Here is a 27,102-nt window from a genome sequence, read left to right as displayed (position 1 = left end):
GTGGGATTCCCTGATCTACAATTCCAAGAGGAGAAAAAAAAATTTACATTTGAAAATATAATATCCAAAAATAAGCCATCCTTTAAACAGTTTAAGTCCAGCAACCTGTAAAGAAACGAACAATAAAGTTACCTTAGCCGCTTGAGATTCTCTTAAGTAATATTTCAAAAGGTCAGAAAGTTTGAGGTCTTCATCAGCAGATACTCTTGCTTCTATTTTCTGAAAAAAGGGGGGAAACTGGGTATGAAATCAATAAATCATCACTCAACATTCTCATTAATAATTACGAAAAAAATTAAAGTTATAAATAACTGCAGTATCTGTTTGTTTTATCTAGCTTTCTTTCCTTTTTCCTTCCTTCTAGTTTTTTGCTTTTCTTTGCAACTCTGACAAAATGTTTTGTATGTGGTGCTAAGGATCGAACCCAGGCCGCACGAATGCCAGGCAAGCGCGCTACCGCTTGAGCCACATCCCCTGACAAAATACGAACAGAAAAATCAGATCAATGACATTAGTGAACTTATAGAAAGATTTTATATCTGATTCCAGTTCTTGGCTACAACAGGTGTCAACATCAATAGCTTCATTTATCTATTTATTTCAATGGCAAGTGCTATGTACATATGATTTTAAGATAACAAAGGCTGGCAATGGCAGATTAGATAATTCAAACCAAACCTTCTTAAGTAGAAAATCTGGTCAAAGCATTAATAAAAAGTACTTGAGGACACCAAAGAAGCATCAAAATGTAGTAAATTGAGCTGGGATGGAAATGGGAAGTAGCCATGCCAGACTTAAAAAGATGAGAACTCTTTGAATCTGGAGAGACCTAGGATAAGAGAAATGTATAATGTCAATCAAATGCAATATCGGGCTTCATTTGGATTCTGACTCAGACTACACTGTAAAAAAGCTACTTATGAGATAACAGGGAAAAATCTATACACTGGGCATTTGGTGACATAATCATGGATAACAGTAAGGGCCATATTAAATCTAATAATTCTTATCTGTAAAAAAGGAGAGATGTACACAAAAGGATACAAAACAGAATAAATATGTACTATTTTTAAACTTTACTATAAATATGAAATTATCATCAAAAGTTAAAAACAAACAAAAAACCCTACATGCACACCAGCAAGCTGTGGAATAACCTGAATGTTCTCATTCATTCTGCTAGAAGTATAAATTGGTACAATCACTTTGGGAAACAAATTGGCAGTATCTACTGAAGCTTTACATATGAATACTTTATGATCCACCAATTTGCTTCCTAGTTATATAAACCAACAGAAATGTATACTGGAGTTCTGCCAAGGATATACAATTGTCTTTTTTAAAAATATTTTTGGTTGTAGATGGACACAATAAATTTATTTTATTTATTTTTTATGTGATGCTGAGGATCAAACTCTGTGCCTCACACATACTAGGCAAGCGCTCTACCACTGAGCTAAACCCTAGCCCATACAATTGTCTTAACAGTAGTATCTGTAAAGAATCCCAGACCCGCTGGGGGCAGTGGTGCTCGCTTATAATTCCAGCTACTTGGTAGGCTAAAGCAGGAGGATTGTAAATTCAGGGCCAGCTTCAGCAATTAGTGAGATCCTACTGCCTAATAAAAAGAACTGGGGATGCAGCTCAGTGATAAAGCATCTCTGGCTTCAATTTCCAATATACAAAATAAGAACCCCTGTTGGGCACACTGGTGCACACCTGTAATCCCAGGGACTCTGGAGGCTAAAACAGGAAGATCACAAGTTCAAGGCCAGTCTCAGCAACTTAGACCCTGTCTCAAAATAAAAAGGGTTGGGAATGTAGCTCAGTGGGAGAGAACCACTGAGTTCAAGCCCAGTATCACAATCAATAACACCGACATACAGAACCCCAAACAAACTATACAAATGACTACCAACTAAAAGTAAAAGAGATAAATTAATGGAATACTATACAGCAATCAGAAAAAAGGAACTACATGTATGCAACAACATGGGGATCAATGTTGAATAAATAAAACTAGACATAAAGAATACATACTACGTAAGCATTTATATAACAGAAACAAAATAAATCTCTAGTGTCAGAAACTAGGAAAGTATTCCTTTTGTGGAAAGTGGTGTCTTATGAGGTAGGTGAAGAGGGGCAGGGCATTCTGTGAAGCTGGTAATGTTTTATTTCTTGATCTTGGTGTTGACAACAATTGTGAAATTTCACTGAGTCACATATACACTTCTGATGTATATATGACTATTTATCTAATATACTGCAATAGAAGGTTAAAAAAACTTGAAGCTTCTAAAAATTACTACATTGTGGAGAAATAAACTTACGGAATCCTTTTTCTTTTGAAGTGCTGGGGATTAAAACTCAGGGCCCTGTTCATGTGAGGCAAGTGCTCTACCACTGAGTTACAAACCCAGCCCAGGAATTTCTTACAAAGTATGCTAAAAATTTATTTAGATTGATAATAGTAGATAGTATGGGTGTTTTAAATTATGACTCCCCTCCTACCATTGAAAAGTAGGCTGCATGCCCTCACCCCTTAAATCAAGGTTCTTAGACTGACCAGTGGTAAGCACTGTGCCCGTTTCCAGGTCTCAGCTTTAACAAACCAGTAGCTTTCAATTCCTGTTATATGGGGTGGCTCACTTCTAGAAACTAAACACCAGGTTGTAAAACACAAGCAGTCTTGTGGAAAAAGCCACATGTATATGGGACGGCTTCTCCTAGCTCCCGCCCCCCAGCCACCTAATGCGGTAGCGAGGTTTACAGAAGAGACTAGCAAGAGAGAGAGAACACGCCAGGGAGTGGGCTTTTATTGGGGAACAAAAAATTCCAGGGAAAATCCCATTCAATGAAGGTTAAGGGGGGCAGCATCCCAAGGTCAGGGGCGATGACTGGGTCTTTGGGGCAGTGGCAAGACACGCCTCTGCACGGACAAGCCCTCAGACCTGGAGAAGGGTGGGGAATAGCTCTGACACAGCTGTGTCTAAGCGCCTCTCGCCCAGCCAGGGAGGTAAATCAAATCACATGCGAGGATGGCCTCCCACACTGTACTGTAGTCTGAAGGTTCTTTCTGCCTACTGTGCTCCTTCCTTTCTATTCTTCACAATATATCTCTTGTACATCTAATCCTATCTTGAAGTCTATTTCTCAGCGTACTTGACACAATTATATTTTGGGATAGGTCTTTATGCTTTTTATGTAAATGCACAGAAAACCACCATATATTCCTAGAAGATGCTCAGTAATACAAACATGAAAGGGATAAGAATGGCATTATGGATATGAGGGTGTCACCACCTACGCATTTGTCCTTTGTGAGAAAGTTTCTTTTTTTTTATCCCTACTATACATAACTCAATTGGCAGATTTCTATACTGGACTGGCAACCACTTCTCAGCTAAATACCATTAAACAGCTGAAAAACATTTCCACTGTTTTATCAACTGTTAAATATTGTCTAGACTCTAACAGTAAATTCTTACAGTAAATTATTACTACAGTGAGTACAACTTTACCATAGTTGTATACTTGCCTTGTATTGATAATTTTTTTTTTTTTTGGTGGTGCCAGAGATTGAACCCACGGGAACTTAACCACTGAGCCACATCCCCAGCACATTTTATTTTTAATTTTAAGACAGGGTCTTACTAAGTTGCTTAGGGCCTTGCCACATGCTGAGGCTGACTTTGAACTTGTGATCCTCCTGCCTCAGTTTCCCAAGCTGCTAGGATTACAGATGTGCACCACCTTGCCCATGAAACTATTCATTTTTGTGGGGAGCGGGGGACTACTGATCAAACCTGCAGCTTCATAAATGCTAAGCATGTAACAACTCCATCACTGAGCTACACCAGTAGGCCCAACACTGTTTTTACTATTTATTCTGTGGTGCTGAGATAACACTATTAATTTTTAAACCAGCATGTTACAGAATATCAAAAGCAACATGGTCCTTAATTTTTAAATTTTTAAAAAATCTTTATTTATTTATTTTTATGTGGTGCTAAGTATCACACCCATTACCTCACACATGTGAGGCAAGTGCTCCACCACTGAGCCACAGCCCAAGCCCATAATCCAGTCTTTTTTTTTTTTTTTTAATTTTTTAATACTTATTTTTTAGTTTTCGGCAGACACAACATCTTTGTTTGTATGTGGTGCTGAGGATCGAACCCGGGCCACACGCATGCCAGGCGAGTGCACCACCGCTTGAGCCACATCCCCAGCCCCAATCCAGTCTTGATATAGTTAAAATGAATCTAAGACTTCCTCTGAATTTACAAAGCTCCAGAAAAGGATTGATTGTTCTTCATAAAAAATAAACTAGGTCTTCTTTTTTTTTTTTTTAAGTTGTCTATAGACTTTTATTTTATTTATCAAATGCAGTGCTGAGAATTGAGCCTAGTGCCTCACACATGCCAGGCAAGTGTGCTACCGCTGAGCCCCAGCAACAGCCCCAAACTCTATCTTCCTAATGAATGTTTTCTTTTATACAAATACCAAAACTCTTTAACAAAAACAACTTCCTGAAAAACTCTCAGTGGAATTAAAATCTATCATAATCCTGAAATATATTCATCTTCCTCAATAAATTAAACACAACTACAAGTTAAACATTACTATATGCAGAGATTTAGATCCTCAAAGGCTTAATTACCTTTTTGAAAAAAAATTATTATGGTAATAATACATGACACAAGATGTATCCTTTTAGCAGATTTTTAAGTATACAATACAATATTGTTCATTATAGTACAGATATATCACTATGCAGTAGATCTCCAGAATTTAGTACTTACTCTAGTTTTATCAAACAGTTCTGAAACTTTGAGGAAAAACCTGGAAGGGAAAAATATTTTCATCAGAAGCTACATTTGAAATAATTTCCCACATCAGATATTTACAGAATATGTTCCCAAACCATTTCATTAATGAGCATTATTGTTTCCTAATATAAAAAATTCAATGGTCTTATTAACTGGAGACTTCATTTAGTTCAGGAAAAACCTCCTATACTTCCACCAATATAACACATTACTTGAAATCTGTTACAGGAAATTTCCCCATTTCATTTCAAGACACAATCTAAGCCATATACCAAACTTAAAATTTATCTTGATATTCCTTCAAGTAATATATCACATAATACTAAATAGAGGCTGTACTTTCAACATTATTACAGAAATACAAAGCAATTACACTGAAAGAGACAAAAGGTTGACTGACAGTACTGAAGCTGGAGAACTTCTTAAAGTTACTGGAGAGTTATGTTTTACATTTTTGATACTGTAATTGAATCCAGGGGTACTTTACCACTGAGCTACCTCTCCAGTCCTTTTTATTTTGCAACAGACTCTCACTAAGTTGCTGAGGATCTCACTAAGAGGCTGAGGCTGGGTCTCAAACTTGGGATCCTCCTGCTTCAGTCTCCTCTGAGTTTCTGGGATTACAAGCATGTGCTACATGCTCAGTGATAGTTTTATTTTAAACATTTTCAAATATAGCTACTTTGTTTTGAAAAGTAATGAAAATGAACAACCAATTCCTAGCTCAGAATTAATTTTCCCTTTACTAAACAGTCTGTCAAATGCTGATATCAATTAAAAACTATCTCGCCTGGCATGGTGGGCTCACCTATAATCCCAAGTGGTTGAGAGGCTGAGGCAGGAGGATATCAAATTCAAATGAGCCTCACTAATTTAGCAAGGCCTTGAGCAACTCAGTGAGACCCTGTCACTAATAAAATATAAAAAAGGGCTGGGGATATGGCTCAGTGGTTAATCGCCCTTGGGTTCAACCCCTGGTACCAAAACAAAACAAAACAAAAACCAAAAAACAGTATCACAGGGACTAGGTTTATAGCTCAATGGTAGACTGTATGTTCAGCATATTCAAGGCCACGTGAAACTATTAAAAAGCATTCTGTAAAATACATAATCATAAATGGCATGATAATTGGATTAGGGCAAACTACAGAAAGCAAAACCACAATTTAAGCCAGGTGCAGTGGTGCACACCTGTAATCCCATTGGCTTGGGAGGCTGAGACAAGAAGATCAAAGCAAGCCTCAGCAACCTTGAGAGCCTAAGCAACTCAGTGAGACCCTGTCTCTAAATAAAGTACAAAATAGTGCTGGGGATGTGGCTTAGTGGTGGAGTGCTCCTGAGTTCAATCTCTGACACCCCTCCCCTCCCCGCCAAAAAAACACACTATTTAATAAACTTTGTTTTACTGAACACAACTTGCCTTAACAGATTGTTTGATAGCATGGCAAGGTTTATTTTTTTCTTCTTATCAAAGACTTAAGTATTAATTCTTCACATGTCTATAATTCCAGCAACTTGGGAGGCTGAGGCAGGAAGATCAATTCAAAGTCAACCTCAGCAACTTTGTCTCAAAATTAAAAAAAAAAAATAATAAAAGGGTTGGGAATATAGCTCAGTGACAGAATGCCTCTGGGTTCAATCCCTAGTACAAGAGAAAAAAAATTTTAACTCTTTGGCGAGATAGAATCTTCATTATTGTAAGTTATGATCTCTTGCTTTGTTCCAAATATTGGCCCTTAAATGTGTACTAAACACATTTAGAGAAGAGGAAAGTTCAAGAATATGTCTTGAAAAAAGAAATGAATTATGAAACATTGTTTTAAAATGTATTTGAAAAAAATAAATAAATAAAATAAAATAAAATGTATTTGATCTAAGTGTTGTGGTGCATGCCTCTGGCTATTCCAGAGACTAAGGCAGAAGAATCACAAGTTTGAAGTCAGCCTCAGTAACTAAGCAAGATTCTGTCTCAAAATACAAGAAATAAAACAGCTAAGGTTTAGGGACTGGGGTTGTGGCTCAGCGGTAGAGCGCTTGCCTAGCACCTGCGAGACCCTGGGTTAGAGCCTCAGCACCACATTAAATAAATAAATAAATAAAAATAAAGGTATTGACAACTACAACCAAAAAATAAATATTCAAACCAAAACAAAACAAAACAAAAAAAAAAAACAGCTAAGGCTGGGCCAGTGGCGTACACCTGTAATCCCAGTGGCTCAAGAGGCTGAGGCAGGAGGATTGTGAGTTCAAAGCCAACCTCAGCAACAGCAAGGCACTAAGCAACTCAATGAAACCCTGTCTCTAAATAAAATACAAAATAGGGCTGCGGATGTGGCTCAATGTTTGAGTGCCCCTGAGTTCAATCCTTGGTCCCCGCCCCCACTCCCAAAAAAACAGCTGGGGATGGAGCTCGATGGTAAAACCCTTGCCTAGAATGCACAAGTCGCTAGGATCAATCCCCAATATCATAAATAAATAAATAAGCAAACAAATATATATTTGAATTATTTTTCAATAAACAAGTAATATTATAGGAGCAACTAAAATTAACTAGTTAAAACAACTAGCATAAAGTCAATAAAGAATCCCAAGTTTGAGGCCAGGCTCAGCAACTTAGTGAGGCCCTAAAGAACTTAGCAAGACCCTGTATCAAAATAAAAAAATAAAAAGGGTGTGGATGTAGCTCAGTGAAGTGTCCCTGGGTGCACTTCCTTCCCCAGTATGGAAGGAAAAAAAGTCCAAGCTCCAATGAAATACACACACACACACACACACACACACACTCACCCCAACTCCTGTATATAAAATTTCAAAATAACATTTATTATTTATGATAAACAACACTAAAAAATTCTCTAATACATAAATATCCCACTTTCATCTAACAGAAGATTGTAAATACTAAAACTACATACTAAAGCTTATTTTATTTTTCAGATTTAAAAAATATTAGATAAGAAAAAATGAATCAACTCAAGTTTATAAAAACATTTCTTATTATCAATGCTTTGACAAAAATATTCCAAAATGCCTGCCTAGAGATTACAAGTATGCCAACAAATTATTTTGCTTATATCTAATAATGTTTTTAATTAGAATCCTTACTTGCATATATCTGTAGAATCCTGAGTTCCTAAAGCATATAATGAAGAACCAATTCTATTGTAATCATCTGCAGCACCTATGGAAAAAGTTTCAAAAATATATTTGGTCATTAATTTAAAAATACTGACTGAACAGCTATCTGCAAGAGATACACCAAATCAAGTAAAGGAAATAACACAAACAACCATAACAATTCAGTGGATATTATATTGGGTATATGTGAAAACTGCTTTAAGAACAGAGGAAACAGATGATTCCTACTTCAGTAAGTCAAGAAAGGATTTACAAAACTATAGAATGAGCTGGAGTTTGTATGATGAGCAAATCTTTACCAAACAAAAGGATAACATTTTGCATAAAGGGAATAAGAGAAATACATATCATAAAGAAGAATAGTATATTCAAAGAGCCTGGGGTGGGACTGCAGGATGCATAGGGGAGTGAATGGAATAAAAGATCATATAGGCCATGATAAGAGTTTAGATTTGATCTTGTGACAATGGATCTTATTGAACATATTTATGTCATAGTAGTGGTAAACTCCACCTGAGAAGGATTTTAGATATTAAAAAATTCTGTGGAGAAAAATAAAGCAGGGTGACCAACCAGCAAACTGTTCCAATAATCTGATATCAAACCTCTGAAACTGTGAGCCAAAATAAACTTTTCCCCTCTAAATTGTTCTTGTCAGGTCTTTTCGTCACAGTGATGAAAAGCTAACTGAAACAGTAACTGAAACTGGCCAGCTGGGATCCAGGCAGGTTTCCTGGCTTGGTTATTGGTAACAGAAACCCTCACAAAAGAATGACACAAGAACAGAAGTAGCCAAGCCAGAGACTTCTTTTCTCCTGTTACTATAAAATGGAGGTTAATGATTCTAAGTACTCACTCTATTGACTTGACCCTATTTCGGAGGTTATCCAAATTTTGATCTTAGGATTCCTTTACATTCTTAAAAATTACTGAGGAATCTGAAGAGCTTCTTTTTACATGTGTTATTATCTATCAATATATACTGTATATTTTTCAAAAATGTAAAACAAAAATTTTGAACATTTAGTAATTTATTTAAAATTAATAGCATTAGGGCTGGAAATGTGGCTCAGAAGTAAAGTGCTTCTTAGCACATGTAAGGCACTGAGTTCAATTCCCAGCACCACAAAACATAAATAAAAGGAAAAAATAAAATTAACATACCACTGAGCTACATTTAAACCCAGCCTGTTTAAACCCATATTTACATAAGTAAACTTTCAAATGAAAAAGAGCTATTTTTTAAAAAATTAGGGAGCAGCATGACAACATTACATTTTTATATATCTCTGTTGTACCTGGTTCAATAGACAATAGATTCTCATTATCTGCTTCTGCATTCATTCAATCTGCTTTTCATTCGATCTACTATGATAATACTGCTTTTAAGTATGTGGGGGGAAAAAATCCAGCCTACACGGATATATAACTAGAAAAGGAAGAGGTATTCTACTAACCTTTTCAAATAATCATGGATATTCTTCTTTATTATTACACCAAACTCAATAATTACTTGTAATGTGGACTCTAAAATCATTATCAATGAAATTCTTGTTGTTGTTTTTTTGCAGTACAAGGAATTGAAATCAGAAGCACTTTACCAGTGAGCTACTCCCACTTCTTCTTCTTCCCCCCCCCGCCCCGCCCATTTTGAGGGAGAGTCTTGCTAAGCTGGTGAAACTAGCCTCAAATCTGTGGTCCTCCTACCTGAGCATCTTGAGTAGCTGGGATTATAGGCATGTGCCACCATGGACAACTTAATACACTTCTTATACTTATAAATTAAAACCCATTAGTATGCCAGGTACACACTACACACTACAAACTTAGTAAAGTTGCAATCCACAGATTCAATGCAATTCCAATCAAAATACCTATGGCATTCTTCACAGAACTACAAAAAACAGTCCTAAAATTCATACGGAACCTCCCCGACACACACACACACACACACACACACACACACTGAATAAACAAAGATATTTTGAGGGAAAAAAGCAAGCAGGACACAATATGCTGACTTCAAAACAGAGTACCAAGCTTAGTAATTAAACTGATAATATTAGCAATAAATACAGACACACAGACCAATGCAAGAGAATAGAGCCTAGACACAAACTCATGGATTTACAGTCAGTCATCTGACTTTTGACATAGGTGCTAAGAAACACATTGAAGAAAGAGCCATCTTTTAAATAAATGGTGCTGGAAAAATTGGATATTTATATCCAGTAGAATAAAACTAGACCCCTACCTCTCATCAGTCAAAAAATGAATCCAAAATAGTTTAAAGACTTATATAAACCTGAAACTATGAAACCACCAGAAGAAAATACAAGGGAAATACTTTAGGACATCAGAATAGGTAAAGATTTAGCAAGGCGCAGTGGTGCACACCTGTAATCCCAGAAGCTTGGGAGGCTGAGGCAGGAGGATCACAAGTTCAAGGCTAGCTTCAGCAATGTAGAGAGGCCCTAAGCAGCTTAGTGAGACCCTGTCTCAAAATAAAAAAACTTTTTAAAAAGGGGTGGGGATGTGGCTCAGTGGGTGCCCCTGGGTTCAATCCCTGGTATCAAAACAAACAAACAAACAAACAAAAAACCCCAAAAAAACTAGGCAAAAATTTTTTTGAGAAAAACCCCCAACATACAGGAAATAGAGAAAAACAAACTTGTGGGACTGTATCAAAAAAAAAAAAGCTGCACGGCAAAGGAAATAATAAAGAGACAATCTGAAGAATGACAGAAAATATTTATAATATGTATATTTGATATTGATATCTAGAATACATAAGGAACTCAAAAATTCAATAGCCAAAAAAAAAAAAAAAAAAAGGATTAACCTAATTAAAAAATGTGTAACATGGGCTGGGGTTATAGCTCAGTGGTAGAGCACTCACCACACAAAAATAAATAAATAAACTAAAAATAAATAAATAAACTAAAAAATAATAAATATTTTTTAAAATGTGCAACTAACCTAGACAACTAAAAATAAATATTTTTTAAAATGTGCAACAAACCTAGACATTTGTTAAAAGACAACATATAATGGCCAAGAGGTATATTAAGAAATGTTCAATAGTGCCAAGCATTATGGCACACATCTGTAATCCCAGTTACTTGGGAGGCTAAGGCAGGAAGATAACAAGTTCATGATCAGCCTGGGCAACTTAGCAAGACCTTGTCTCAAAAAAGGGCTGGGGCTGAAGATGTGGCTCAGTGGTAGAAAACTTGCCTACTGTGCCTGAGAACCTGGATTCAACCCCAGTATTGCAAGGAAAAAAAAAATTCAACATAACTAATCACCAGGAAAATGTAAATCAAAGGTAAAAGCTAGCGACCTATGAAGAAAAGAAAATACTTGCACACTGTGGTGGGATTATTAAGTTAGTAAAAGTCATTACAGAAAACAATATGAAGAATCCTTGAAAATTATAGTAGAACTACCATATGATCCAACAATTCTATTACTGGGGATAAATCCCAAAGAAGTGAAATCAGAATTCTGAAGAGACATCTGTATTCCCATGTTCATTGCAGCACTATTCACAATAGCCAAAAATTGTAAACAAGGGGTTGTAGCTCAGCAGTAGAACGCTCGCCTAGCATGTGCGAGGCCTTGGGTTCAATCCTCAGCACCACATAAAAATAAATAAATTAAATAAAGGTATTGTGTCCAACTACACCTAAAAAATAAATATTAAAAAAACTGTAAACAAGATAACCATCAATCAACTGATGAATGAATGAAGAAAACATGGTAAATAAAAATAGAATAGTGTTCAGACATAAAACCCTGACATCTGCAATAATGTGGATGGAACTGGAGATCATCATATATGAAAGGAGAAGTTTCGTTGTCGGAGATTAAAATGCACACACACAGATAGCAGTGACAAGATGAAGCACTTTACTGCAAGCTGGTGCTAGTTTATATAGAAAGTGAGAGTCAGTTATCTTAAACCAGGAAGCTCCGGGGGCCAATCATAGTAAAGGTCAGATCATCACCTATGGTGCACGCACGTCCACCCTGCATAAGATTCATGGGGGGCATGAGCTGTCCACGATCACAGAAGATGGGAGGACCAATTAGAAAATTTTCAAAACAACTTGTTATCCGCCCACTGGCAACTTGCCTGCCGCCATGTTGCATTAGGGGCTCCTTATCTGAAAGGCCCAGGGAGTTCTAGCCGCCCACTGGCAATTTGCCCACCGTCATGTTTGAAAGGCCTGGGGAGTTCTCAAGGAGACTCCCAACAATATATACTGAAATAAGCCAGGCACAGAAAGACAAGTACATGATCTCACTCATATGTAGACACTACTCATAGAAGTTGAGAGTAGAACAGTGATTATCAGAGGCTAAGGAGAGAAGGGGGAGGGAATAATGATAAAAGGTTGATCAATGGGTATTAAGTTGTAGTTAGGAGCAAGGCGGTCCTTTTCTCCCCATATTTTTTATTAGGAGAAAGAAGTTCTGGTGTGCTACTACACAGTAGGGTGGCAAAAGGTAAGAATAAGGTACATTTCAAAAAGCTAAAGAAAAGATTTTAAAGTCTTCACCATAAAGATAATAAATGTTCAGAGACAGATGTTTAATGTGGTTTAAATATTATACAATGTGCCTATATTAAAATGTCACTTAATACTGCATTAATATACATAATTTTTATGTTTTTATGTATTAGTTAAAAAATAATGCTAATAAAAAAAGACTGACAAGGATGTGGAGCAACTGAACTCTCACGTCACTGCTCTTGGAAATGCAAAATGGGATAATCATTATGAAAAAAGTGCCAGTTTCCTAAAAAGTTAAATTTGCATCCATGCAAAGAGACATGCAGGTGGATAATGTAATAGACACAAGTTAGAAATGACTCAAATGTTCACCAATAGGCAAATGAACAAATGATTATGTTGGCATATCCATACAATAGAATACTATTCGGTATAAAAAAAAAAACAAAAAACAAAACTCAACAATAAAAAGTATACACTAGGGCTGGGGATGTGGCTCAAGCAGTAGCGCGCTCGCCTGGCATGCGTGCAGCCCGGGTTCGATCCTCAGCACCACATACAAAGATGTTGTGTCCGCCGAGAACTAAAATAAAAATATTTTTTAAAAAAAATTCTCTCTCTTTAAAAAAAAAAAAAAAGTATACACTAAAGGCCACTTTCAGGGGTTATGGATACATGTTCACAATTTTTACTAGATTAAACTGTACACTTTGACACCAAATCTTATAAATACTAATTATAAAAAAAATACTAAATATACTCAAATAAGCTGTTCATAAACCTCATTGATCTATCTTGTACTTTGAATGAATCTTTTATATACACAATTTGTGGCATTATGCCCTGGTTGTTTGGGAAATCTGTTAGTTGTTCTTACAAGTAAATATGGTATTCCATGGAAAAAGCACTTAGTTCAGTCACAACTCAACAGTATTTAAAATGCTCTTCCAGAGAGAATCATAACATTTTAGTATGCAAAGTGCTTTATAGATATTTCCCATTTTATCACTCAATATTTAAAAAATGTGAACTCTGGGGTGGAGATTTGTTATAATTTTTGCTGCTACATCAAAGTTACATTTTTAGAAAATTGTAAGTCATGGCAGGAAAAACTACAGTGACTATTATTAGTAAAGTCTGATGCTACTGCCTTGATTTGTATATACTAAGGCACAAAGAGTTTTATCCATTTTTTCCTTTGCATCATCAGTGTAAATGTCAGAATGGTGAAAAAGGCAAAAAAGTATCTACAGTATTTTTATGAAAATAATTTTGGACCTTGCAGACTCACTTGGGGTCTAAGCTTCAATAGACCACAGTTTGAGAACCACTGTTTCATATCAAGACTTTTACAAACTCTAAGTAACAAGTCAGCCTTATTATTATTATTCCATTAAAAATTTCAAGCTAAAGCCACACACACACACACACACAAAAAAAAAAAGTCTTACTTTTGTGGGATCTTGTCATCCTATCAGACTTAGCAGACGCATCCTTAACTCGGTTATGATATTCTAAAAGGAAAGTTCGTTCATGCTCAAAGAAATCATCTACATCCTATAGAATCAAAAGAAAATATGAGCTTTTTTCACTTATTTTGCTTTAGTATGATATAGAAATAACTTTGTCAACATTATAAACATACAAAGATTATCAGGAAAACAGCACAGCTATATCCTCTAAAAATCAAGAGTTTAAAATCGATTTTATGAACATATTAAGACTTTAATAGACATGCATTTCTTTCTTTGTTTTGGGATTTTTTTTTTTTTTTTTTTGAGAGGGAGGGACTTGCTTGCTATGTTGTCCAGAATGGCCTCAAATTTGTCATCATCCTGTTTTGGTCTCCTAAGTAGCTGGGATTACTAGCATGTACCACCACACCTACCTTAAGTATCTGGCTTACCTTTCTATCAAGTAAGACATCTAGGGTTGGGGCTATGGCTCAGAGGTAGAGCACTCGCCTACCATGTGTGAGGCGCTGGGTTCGATCCCCAGCACCACATACAAATAAAATAAAGATATTGTGTCCACCTATAACTAAAAAATAAATATTAAAACAAAAGATATCTATAGTTTTGTAGCTGAAGGCTCAGAGATCCTCTTATGGTTCACTTTCCCATGTTTTACTCTGAAACGTGTTCCTACTTGTGCTCTACTTCAACAGACACCTTAATGCCAGTGGGAGTGATCAATTGTTTTTCAGAAAAAGAAAAATTCTGTCACTAGAAGTAAACATTGATTTTCTTGGTCTAACAGACAATCTATGAGCTATTCTGTGGCTTCCACACCTTACTCATTAGGGCTGACTGCTCTGGGGAAACTGGCCAAATTACCTATCTGGGAGCAATGATATGATTAACCACTGTAGTCAATCTTTAAAAAAAAATAAAGCCATGTATACATGAGAAGTGAAAAATCATATATTCACAGTACTTTTACCCCTTCTAAACTAGCAATGTTTCATTGGAAAAATATCAGTTAATAATGTGAGACTTACATCAATAGAACACAAGCAGCAAGAGTTAGTATTGACAAAAATGTTTAAAAATCTTTAATTCATATATGCTAGTTTTAACTATCAACATGGTAAAAAAAGGCAAAAAGTATCATAATAATTTTATGAAAATGGTTTTGACCTTGAAGACTTGCTTTAAAAGGGTCTTGGGGGCTGGGGTTGTGGCTCAGGGGTAGAGCACTCGCCTAGGATGCATGAGGCACTGGGTTCTATCCTCAGTACCACATAAAGTAAAATAAAGACATTGTGTCCACTTATAAAAAAAATAAATAAAAATAAAAGGATCTTGAGGTCTAGGTTTCAGTACACCACATTTTGAGAACTAGTGTTTTATATCAAGACTTTTATAAACTGTAAGTAAATAATTAATTTAATAAATAATTAGCTTTCTAAGTATTATTACACATATTATCTTATTCAGTCTTTTCAATAATTCTGTGAGCTAGGTCATATTATTAACCCCATTTTGGAAATGGAAAAAATAAAATTCAGAGAAAGAAACTTTCCCCAAGAACATATAGCAGCAGAAGGCAACACTAAAACTTCAAATGAGATCTTCTAACTTCAAATCTGATTCTAGGTCTATCTCTTAATATTTGCAAGGCTAAGCTAAGGGCAAGTGTAAAAACATTTGCAGCCCCTCTTCTTATTCCACCCTACAGCTCTAACCTATACCTAGAGGGTCCTTGGGCATATACAGGTGAACATTTCAACCTGCACACTGATCTTTTCCCTTGCCCCTCCCCTTTACTTAGCTGCCCTACAATCACCCCTTCACCATCCATGAAATGCACAGCAGCAGCACAGCTGGGGAGAAGACATCTATGCAGAACCTGGAAGGTGGCTTTGGATTTGGGCAAGGAAACACGGGAGTTGAGATATCTGCAACATGGTCTTTATTGTAAAGAAGTAACTCCAGATGGATAAATCTCCTGGACTGCAGACTTCTCACTCCTTGGAGAAAAGAACTCACTAAAGAGAGCCAGGGTAGGGACACAATTTCCCAGGCCTAAGGATTCTATTGTCCAAATTCTTACTCTAATTCTGAACATACAAAATCTCAATCTATTTCCCTTTCAAAAGAAGTAAATTCGGTCTGGGGATACAGCGCAGCTGGTAGAATGCTTGCCTTGCATGCACAAGGCCCTGGGTTCAATCCCCAGCACCACAAAAATAAATAATTAAATAATGAAAGAAGCAAATTTTCAACCAATTACACTGTTAATCAAGTCTTACCTTTACTCCTGAAACAATTACTCCATCTGCTGATTTAACCATGTTTTTAAAGAAATCTTCAAGTTTCTCTTTTTTATTTTTTCCTCGCACACTCAACTGAAGAAAGGTAATTACAATTAGCATTTTTTTAAGGTTACAAATGCAAAGTAGTATGTCTTTTATCTTAGACATTTAACTTATAATCTCAAAAGAATCCCAAGTTTTTAAACTTAAAATGGAAATTTCATCATGTGTATTAACAGTTTTCAAACTTTAGGGCATAAAAGAGGATTTTAAGCTAGGCATGATGGTACACACCTATAATCCCTATAGGCTTCTGCTGTGTCTATAATACTTACGGGAGTGAGGTGGGAAGACAGCAAGCTCAAGGCCAGACTGAGCGACTCAACAAGATCATGTCTCAAAATAAAAAAGGGCTCAGTGGTAGAGTGTTCCTGGGTTCAATCCCTAGTACTAAAAAGTTTGGTAATAACTCCAGCCTTACTCTAAAAGATTCAGGTGGACTACAATAAGGTCTAGATAAGTCCAATTTTACAAGCATATTTGATAATTCTGTTATAAGTAGCCCTTTCACCTTACTTTGTCAAGTACTATATATAATACAATAACAATAAAAATTTAACTCAGGGGCTGGGGTTGTGGCTCAGTGGTGAGTGCTTGCCTAGCATGTGTGAGGCACTGGTTCGATTCTCAGCACTACATGCCAATAAATAAATAAAATTAAAAATCCATCAATAACGAATAAAAATGTTTAAAAAAAATTAACTCAGGAGTCCTTTTAAACATGAAATTTACTGAGGTAAAATATATCATCATATGATTCTGTAATACCTCTGAAAATATATTCTGCAAATTTCTCACTCTGAACTCATCCAAATATCAACTCTTTATCCTGTGTTGGGTGTCAGCAACTCATAGTATAAGAAACACAAAAGATGACTTTGAATGGATGAATGGTCATCCAAGAGTAAAAGTGAGAAGCAGCTAACTCTTTTTGACTCCTAGTGCTTGCTGCATCAAGGTGCCCTATAAAGCAACACACCATCTAATTTCCTTACACATTGCCATGACTTCAATGCCCATAAGACTTAGACATCTTGAGTAATAACTACCATAACTGATCCGGAGTAACCCTAGTTGGTTGAGGGCTATATGGAACCTTATGACTAGACTCTGGCTCTAAGGAATGTGCCTGACTCTTTAATATTAGAGCTTAAGATTAAAGAGGTATATTCTAGCTAAGATGAAGTCACTTTTGTCCTAACTTATATATACACATATCCTTCTAACCCAAATTGTGTGGATCCAACTGGTCATGTTGCTACCTTGAACCACACTTTTAGCAAGACCTCTAAAACTGCATTCTGCAATCCTAGATCTGTCTGCCTCTTTCTCCCATGACACACTGGGGCCAGTTACCATACACTAAGACTGAATTGTTCTTCAAGCTGACAGAGAACATCTATAAAAAGTCCACAACTGGGCTGGGGTTGTAGCTCAGTGGTTGAGCACTTGCTTCACATGCGTGAGGCACTAGGCTCGATCCTCAGCACCATATAAAAAATAAACAAATAAAACAAAGATATTGTGTCCATCTACAACTAAAAAAAAAAAAAAGAGTCCACAACTAACATCATCTTTAAGGGTGCAAGGGTGAATGCTTTCCCCTTAACATCAGGAAAAAGGAAAGGATGTCTTGCTTTTGCCACTTCAGTTAACAATGTCCTAGAAATTCTAGCCAGGCAAGTTAGGCAGGAAAAAGATATAAAAGATAACTAGAAAATAAGAAGCAAAAATAAAATATAAAAGTTAATAAATGAGTGTGGCTGCCAAGGTGGTTGATCATTATGGGGAACATACGAAGTTTAGGAATTTGATTTCTGATTGTTTTCCACTTTCCTGAAACCAAGGTTATCATCTGATCAAGAGAAACTGATGTGAGTTGAAATTCGCTATTACAGAAAATGAAAAGATGGAAGTTTGTTATAAATGATAGGGAAAGTACTCTAGATGAGAGAAAGGTACACAGGAGAACTGCTAACAAGAGTCAAAATGAAGTCAATGGTCTTGATGTATGAATGACTAATGGAAATAGGAAGAAGAGAACAGACAAAAGTCTGTTCAGAGTCTGTAATACTAAGGCAATGAAAAGATCCTATGTGTGCCTACTGATTGAGGTAGTTTATTTAATGGAAGTTAGGGGATTAAATATATTATGCTCTGTTGGCTGGGGACTTAGCTCAGTGACAGAGCACTTACCTACCATGCATAAAGTCCTAGGTTCCCAGCACTACCCAAAAATAAATAAATAAATAAATATCCAGCCCAGCTTGGTGGCCCATACATGTAACCCAGCAGCTCAAGAGGCTGAGGCAGAGGATCACAGATTCAAATCCAGCCTCAGCAATTTAGCTAGGCCCTAAGCAACTTAGGGAGACCCTGTCTCAAAATAAAAAATAAAAAGGAATGGGGATGTTGCTCAGTGGTTAAGTGTCCCTGGGGTCAATCCCTGATACAATTAAAAAAAAAAAAAATCTGTTGTTAAACAGACTCAAGACTATTCCCCACTGGATAAGTAAAGCAAATTAAAGGCTATTATTTCTCATAACAGTGGCCCTTTCTCAATTAAATACAAGAACAAGGCTTTCTAGGTCTCCCCCTAAGTCCCATGGCCCTGTGATACTTCAACTGTTCATCTGTCCACTCTGTAAACAATTAAAGAACATTTTCCAGTCCTTTTTTTCTGGGGTGAGGTCGAGTGGTAGGATTGAACCTACAGGCACTTTGCTACTAAGCTACATTCCCAGCCATTTAAATTTTTTATTTTAAGACAGGGTCTTGCTAAGTTGCTTTGAGCCTCACTAAATTGCTGAGGCTGGCCTGAAACTTGCAATCCTCCTGTTTCAGCCTCCAGAGTTGCTGGGATTACAGGCATGCACCATCGCACTAAGCTCCAGTCCATCTTTTTAGGCTTTCTCCAAAACACCACTTGCTGATATTAAAAGAGTTATTATGGGGCTGGGGTTCTGGCTCAGTGGTAGAGCACTCACCTAGCATGTGTGAGGCACTAGATTCAATCCTCAGCACATAAAAAAAAAAAAAAAAAGTATGAATAAAATAAAGGTACCATGTCCAACTACAACTAAAAAAATATTTTAAAAAAGGGGTTATTAGAATATATCAACCTCCTTACTAAGTGTGTATGTGCCAATATACACACACACATACACATACGTATACATATACATATATACATATGTGTGTATATATATGCACACGTGCATGCGCACACGTGCACACACACACACACAAATACATTTTTTAAGCAAGGTCTCACTAAATTGCCAGGCTGACCTTAAACTCAAAATCCTCAGCCTCAACCTCTTGGGTAGTTGGGATTATTGGCATGCATCACTATGCCTGGCATGTTTGTTTAAATGCTTGTTTATAAGGAAAAAATAATAAATAAATTTGCTTTGGTGTAAGAAAATGTATGAACCCCGAAGCTTTCTGAAAGCACCCAGAGATGCTTCACCATCAAGCTACATCCCTAGACTTTATTTATTTATTTATTGAGATAGGGTTTCACTAAATTGCTGAGTGTAGCCTTGAACTTAATGTATAATTTATATTTACTAAAACCAAACCAGAAAAGTAAGCTTATATTCGCAAAATTCTTTAATCCTGATGTTAACTTGTAATCAAATTAAGCACTATCCTACATGTTTTCCATAAAAGCTATGAATTAGTCTTGTCATCTAAATATAAGTTCTATGACAAGTATCAACTATCTACTAAAATAAAATTTTGCCAGCACTATGAATAAAGAAATCTTTAGCTTGCTCTGCTTCCCAGCTGCCATAAAGTAAGTAACTTTCCCTTGCATGCCCTTCCACAATGATGCTGTGCCTCCATTCATTCCCAACGCAATGGTACCAACCAACCACAGACTGAAACCATGAGCCAAATAAATTTTCCTCCTCTTAGAACTTTACCACTGAGTTACATAACCAGCCCTTTTCTATTTTTTTTTTTTTATTTTGAAACAGGGTTTTGCTAAATTGCTTAGGGACTCACTAAGTTGCTGAGGCTGGTCTTGAACTTATGATCCTTCTGCATCACCCTCTCAAGTCACTGGAATTACAGGTATGCACCACCATGTCCAGCCATAATCTAGAATTTTTTAGCTCAAGAACCTCCCTGGAATTCTCCACAAAGCTTCAGAAGGCCCAAATTCAAATTTAAAAACATTAATCAATTTGATAACCCTATTCTATCTTCCGTGTGTGTGTGAGATAATGAGGATTGAACTCAGGGCCTCCGGCATGTTAAGCAAGTGCTCTACTACTAAGCTACATCTCCAGCCCACTTTATTTCTTAAGTTCACTATTCAGGATGAAATATCAGTATCAACTTGATAAAAGTACAGGGTGACTTTTATCAAAATACTTGGAAACACAGCGTTTCAGATTTTGGAGTTTTTTGAATTTGGGAATATTTGCACAGATTTTACCAACTGAGCAGACTTAATCCAGAAATATAAAATGCTCCAAAACTGAGCATCAAGTTGGTTCTCAGAAAGTTTTGGATTTTATAGTTTTGGATTATAGGTGCTCAGAATAGAACATGATTTACCACCATTTCTTTAATTAATCCACTCAATTAATGAAATATTTCAGTATTACTGAAAATGTGCCCCTTTAAACTTTTTTAAAAAAATAAAAACATTCTTAAAAAGGCTTTATACTAACTACTTCCCACCTTTTCTAATGACTCTTTAAAAAACCTGAACTACTGCATTCATCAACTTGATACTCACATCTTGATTATATTCCAAGAAGACATGGAAATTTAGATCTTTTCTCAAAATAGGATGTGCTGCCACACGACATAGGAACACTTCATGCATTGCAACTGTCTTCTTGAATATTGCCAAATATTCACTAGAACAACACACAAAATTAAAGGCAAAAAACTATCAACTAGAAAGTCATCTGCAATAAATTTTTTCAGGAAATACTTTGGATTATTCTAAAAGCAAAATCAGGAATACAAAATACAATTCATGTAAACAAAGGTTTTAATTGAACTGTTAATTAAATATATAAAACACAGCCCTAAAAAAGACTTCATGCTGGTTAATAGTATTTATTATATCTAAATGTTAATATTTTTAAATTTTACAAACTTTTCTCACTATGCAAGTTGATGTTAAAGGTCTATGGGGGTGTTTATTTTTACCTCCAGAGAAATTATGATATAACCTTAGGTTTCAATTTTTACTACTGATTTTAATTTTAAATACCTTAGTACAAAACATACCAAAATCCAAACCTCAGCATATTTTCAATGTTAATCATTATTTTCATCTAATGACCCAAACACACAAGAAACACACCATAGACTGGTTTTTGCCATTACACTGAAGAAATCTGTTTAAGAGATTTTAATATCACCATCAATGAATCCTAGTGAACATATAGTAATACACGTCAGTTTGAGGGAAGGAAAACACTCAAAAAGCCCAATATTCTTGCTTCAACTACGTGCAAGAAGGATAAGTTTTACATACCAGCAAACCAGCAGGATCAATGTTGGGAGAAGTTTGATCTCTGTGAGGGTAGTCATTCAGTGAAGACAAAAAAGAAGGATGCAGAGGATGGAGGTAGCAGTAGAATAAACCCAAGGTTCTGTTATCCAACCCCTAACCAGACCACAAAAGAATCATGATCAGGGCCACTGGAAAATCACAGATTCTCCAATATTATTATGCTTTCCTAATTTTCAGTTTTCAATCTTATAAACTTTAAAAATGTTTGCTATCAGATTATTGCTTGCACCCATACTGACAGAATAATTAAAATATCTGTCACTTTATACTTTGACAAAGAAGATCTATTTGGATAATTTTTCTTTTCAAAAGAGTTTATGTAGCTATTCTGAAGAGGAGTCTAGTAGCTCTATAAATATATGCTTGAAAACTGAAACTCAGTGGAAGAGAAGAAAAAGAAATGCAAGAAGAGAAATGACCATAAAAAAAAGATATGGAAGTGACAATAAAGCAAGGACAATTATTTCCTTGTACAACTCTCAAAATAGAAATAATTTAGAAACTCCAAAGCATAAATGTTCAATAAAAGGGGAAAAACTGTATTTTTAGCAAATAAGCTAAAAATGAAATTTAAACTATCACAATTTTCCAAGGACTTAACACATTAATAGTGTATATAGAACCAATAGTTAATGAAAAACAATTCTAAACTATTCTCTGGTTCCTTTGCTTCTATTCTTTTCCTTTTGGTCAGAAGTCAAAGGCAGAGAAAAGGAGAAGAAAACTATTACATGTCAAAAAAAAAAAGAAGAAGAAGAAGAAGAAAGTGCTCAACACTTTCTATGAGAAACAGAAGTTTTAGTATTATACACAAGTTGAAAAAAAGAGAACCAGATTGGAAATGACTATGGCCTTGTGAAAAAAGATATACATTCTGCTTTAAAACATCATGTTCCCTTTCTACTATTGTTTACAAGCTTTTGGATCCTCTGTTTATAATTTCCAGAGTTTATTTAAAACAGTAATTTTACAAGGGAGACAATGATTCTATAATTTTCCCGTAGGCTCTGATCATGATCATTAACACTAGTTGTGTGACTTAAACTTGCATCTTTCAGAGTCACAATGGTAAATGATTAAAAGAATGGACTATCAGCACAAAAAAAGGCATTAACAAACACAACTAACAAAACAACAACAGAAAACATCACATACGCTTCCAGTTCCTGTTTCATCTTTGTGAATTCTTCCTTTGTCATTGACCCTTCTCCTTCTCCAAGCTTCTGTAGTTTTTCCCTTGAAGCATCAAAATCAGGTCTTGGTGGTGCTGGTGGAATCTATAATAAAAGTAAATCACTTACTTTAAGGGACTATCATTTCTTTCCACACTGTACCACTGCCACCATAAGACGGTGTCTGGGAAACTTAAAGGTATCCTGAATGAACTGAACACTGTAAACTATCACATTCAGATTGGAGAACTTCATTAGTTTTCAGGGATTTTGTTTGTTTTTGTAGTACTGGAATTGAGCCCAGAGTCTCACACTTGCTAGGCAAAGCACTAAGCTACATCCCTAATCTTTCTTATTTTTATTGGGACAGGTTGTTGCTGGCCTCTAATTTGTAATCTCTCTGCCTCAGCTCCCGAGTAGCTAGGATTACAGGTCTGTACCACCATGCTGTGCTTCCAGAGCTTCACTAATTTTAGAAATTAAGATCCTTGAAGTCCTTTACACCAAAAACATAACAAAAACATAGCATAACACTACTTTCTGGTTTTACAATTGTTCTCAAACTTCCATCTGCAGACTCCTACACAGCAACCCAGAATCCTCAAATTCCTATGTGCTCTAAGCTCTGACTACAGACTGAATAAATGTATACAGTAAATATATATGCCATTTTTGTAAAGGCATGATTAAATACAAATATGATTTTTATTTTTTGTTGGTTTTTTCCCACTTTTAAAAAATTGGTCCATTAAAATGAATACAAACAACAATAAGTGTTGGCAAGGATGTGGGGAAAAAGTTACAATCATACACTGCTGGTGGGACTGCAAATTGGTGCAGCCAATATGGAAAGAAGTATGGAGATTTCTTGGAAAATTGGGAATGGAACCACTATTTGACCCAGCTATCCCTGTCCTCAGTCTATACCCAAAGGACTTAAAAACAGCATACTACAGGGACACAGGCACATCAGTGTTTATAGCAGCACAATTCACAATAGCTAAACTGTGGAACCAACCTAGATGCCCTTCAACAGATGAATGGATAAAGAAAAAATGTGACATATATACACAATGGAATATTACTCAGCAAGAAAATAAAATCATGGCATATGTAGGTAAATAGATGGAGTTAGAGAAGACAGTGCTAAGTGAAGTTAGCCAATCCCAAAAAAACAATGCCAAATGTTTTCTCTGATATAAGGAGGCTGAGTCATAGTGGGGTAGGGAGGCAGAGCATGGGAGGAATAGACAAACTCTAGATAGGGCAAAGGAGTGGGAGGGGAAGGGAGTGGGCATGGGGTTAGAAATGATGGTGGAATGTGATGGACATTATTATCCAAAGTACATGTATGAAGACATAAATTGGTGTGAGTATACTTTGTATACAACCAGAGATGAAAAATTGTGCTCTATATGTGTAATATGAATTGCAATGCATTCTGCTGTCACATATAAATAAAAAAAATTTAATTTAAAAAAAATGGTCCATTATAATTGTACTTATTGATGGGATTGGTTGTTACATATTCATACATGCACACAATTTACAATATAACAATATAACTTGGCCAATATCAATTCCCAGCATTTCAATTAAGTTTTGTAGATGGACACAATACCTTTATTTATTTATCTTTATGTGGTGCTGAGGATAGAAGCCAGTGCCTCACACACGGCTAGGTGAGCACTCTACCACTGAGCCACAACCCCAGCCCCTCAATTAAGTTTCTTTTTTTTTTTTTTAGAGAGAGAGAATTTTTTTTTAATATTTATTTTCTAGTTTTTGGTGGACACAACATCTTTGTTTGTATGTAGTGCTGAGGATTGAACCCAGGCCGCACGCATGTCAGGTGAGCGCGCCACCGCTTGAGCCACATCCCCAGCCTCTTTTTTTTTTAATATTTATTTTTTAGTTGTAGTTGGACAATATCTTTATTTTACTTATTTATATATATATTTTATTTATTTATTTATTATATATATATATATATATATATATATATATATATTTTTTTTAATTGTCTATGGACCTTTATTTTATTTATTGATACGCGGTGCTGAGAATTTAACCCAGTGCCTCACACATACGGGACAAGCGCTCTGCCACTGAGCCACAATCCCAGCCCTATTTATTTATTTTTTATGTGGTGCTGAGGATCGAACCCAGGGCCTCACACATGCTAGGGGAGCACTCTACTGCTGAGCCAAAACCCCAGCCCTCAATTAAGTTTTTTAATTAATGGGTTCGTAGTAGTTTTATACTACATGTATTTTCTAAATTAACAAATACTAAAAATATTATCCAGCAGGAAATGTTTAAAAGGATTCTGGATTAGAGGAATTTACCAGAAGCAAAAAGATTCTTTTAAAAAGCTAACAAACTAAAAATAACAAAAAAAAGAAAAAAATTAATAAGATAAATTAATGACTAAACTCATTCTATTTATCCATAGGTGAAGCAGATGAATAAGGTAAAACATGTAATGTAAAAACCTTTAAAAACATGTAAGGTCTAGAAGAGATATACCACTCAAGGTAAAGATATAAAAAAAATTATCTTAAGAGGAATGGCCGACAAATAACAATTAAGGGCACAATGATGAAAAGCTAAAGAAAGGAAGTGGAACAAAAGGAAGAAAAGTTAAATTGAGAACTGCTATAAAGGCTGGGGATATAGCTCAGTGGCAGAACATTTGACTAGCATGCATGAGGCCCTGGGTTTGCTCCCCAGCACTGCTAAAAAAACAAAACAAAGACCTACATGAAAAAGATTACACCTTGGCTGGGCGTGGTGGCACACGCCTGTAATCGCAGCTGCTTGGGAGGTGGAAGCAGGATGACCACAAGTTCAAAGCCAACCTCAGCAATTTAGTGAGGCGCTAAGCAACTCAGTGAAACCCTGTCTCTAATAAAATAAAAAATAGGGCTACGGATGTGGCTCAGTGGTTGAGTGCCCCGAGTTCAATCTCTGGTAACCAAAAAAATAAAAGATTACACCTAGGGTCAGAAAGTTATCAAGTACAGTTCAACACACATTCTCCAAGCATCTAGTATATACATACTAGGCATAATGCTGTGCAACAGGTATATAAAGATAAATAAATAAGTCTTAGTCTTTGAAGAGCCTATGGAAGAAAAAAAGAAAAACGTACCATCACACAAGAAGGTAGGGGTAAAAGGTAGAACTAGAATGAGAAAAGAAAAATGTATACTGGTCATTCACCAAAATCTAAGGTATTAAAAGGAACAAATGACTGAAAATGAGTGGTGGTTCCAAGAACAGAGATGGAATCGGGTCACAATGATTTTAGAAAAAATCTAATCAAATTAAATTTCACAAATCTAAGTGTGGTCAAAAGCTGAGGCATAATAACCATTGATTATTGATGATAACACCTTAAGGAGGCTTCCAAAAGTAAATACCTATCCACTTAAGGGTTCAAAGCCAGTATGATTTATAAAATCCCTTAATTAATTTCTAGGACAAACTCATTTCATTTCTAACAGAAAGAATCTAAGTTTAAATGAGGAAGCATAACATATTCCCACAGATCCAAACAGGACAACTCAAGATAAAAGATGGTAACCCAGTTTTGTAACAAAACTGGGAAATTTTTAAAAATCACATCAGTGCTAGGCACAGGGGCACATGAATGTAATGCCAGCAACTCAGGAAGCTAAGGCAGGAGGATGCCAAGTTCAGAGTCAATTTGGACAACTTAGTGAGAACCTGTCTCAAAATAAAAGAAAAATAAAAAGGGCTGGAAATAGAGCTCAGTGCCCCAGGGTTCATCACCAGTATCCCTGTCCCCCAAATAAATAAAATAAAATAATAAAAAATCTTATCATTTACTAAAAATGCTAAAAGACTGCAATAGAGAAGAGTATACAAAATGCTCTTAAAAATGGGATTTAAATAAAACCTCAATACTTACAATATATCCTGCATAGTCTTCATTTTCAACGAAGGAATCATGAAGCCAGATAAATTCTTCATGTTGTCGAACAACAGAAAACTCGTTCTGTTTAAAATTTGGCAATGAACTCTGCAAAGACAGATTCTTTTTGAA

The 27,102-nt window shown here is 35.8% G+C and overlaps 1 protein-coding gene across 1 annotated transcript; it reads right to left on the bottom strand.

Moving 5' to 3' along the window:
• Nucleotides 1–27,102, bottom strand: LOC124079429 (sorting nexin-6-like; the record flags this gene model as incomplete). The annotated part of the gene is made up of 8 exons (XM_046424955.2): nucleotides 1–219; nucleotides 4,809–4,848; nucleotides 7,941–8,016; nucleotides 13,945–14,050; nucleotides 16,248–16,343; nucleotides 21,067–21,190; nucleotides 23,014–23,135; nucleotides 26,968–27,102. Coding segments are annotated over 8 exons (903 nt in total), but the record flags the coding sequence as incomplete, so codon positions are not given.

The sequence above is a fragment of the Marmota monax genome, unplaced genomic scaffold (genome assembly GCF_021218885.2).
Source record: "Marmota monax isolate L192 unplaced genomic scaffold, Marmota_monax_Labrador192_F-V1.1 WCK01_AAM20220418_F8-fsc01863, whole genome shotgun sequence".
Classification (NCBI taxonomy): Eukaryota; Metazoa; Chordata; class Mammalia; order Rodentia; family Sciuridae; genus Marmota; species Marmota monax.
This window is presented reverse-complemented; position numbering and strand designations above follow the sequence as displayed.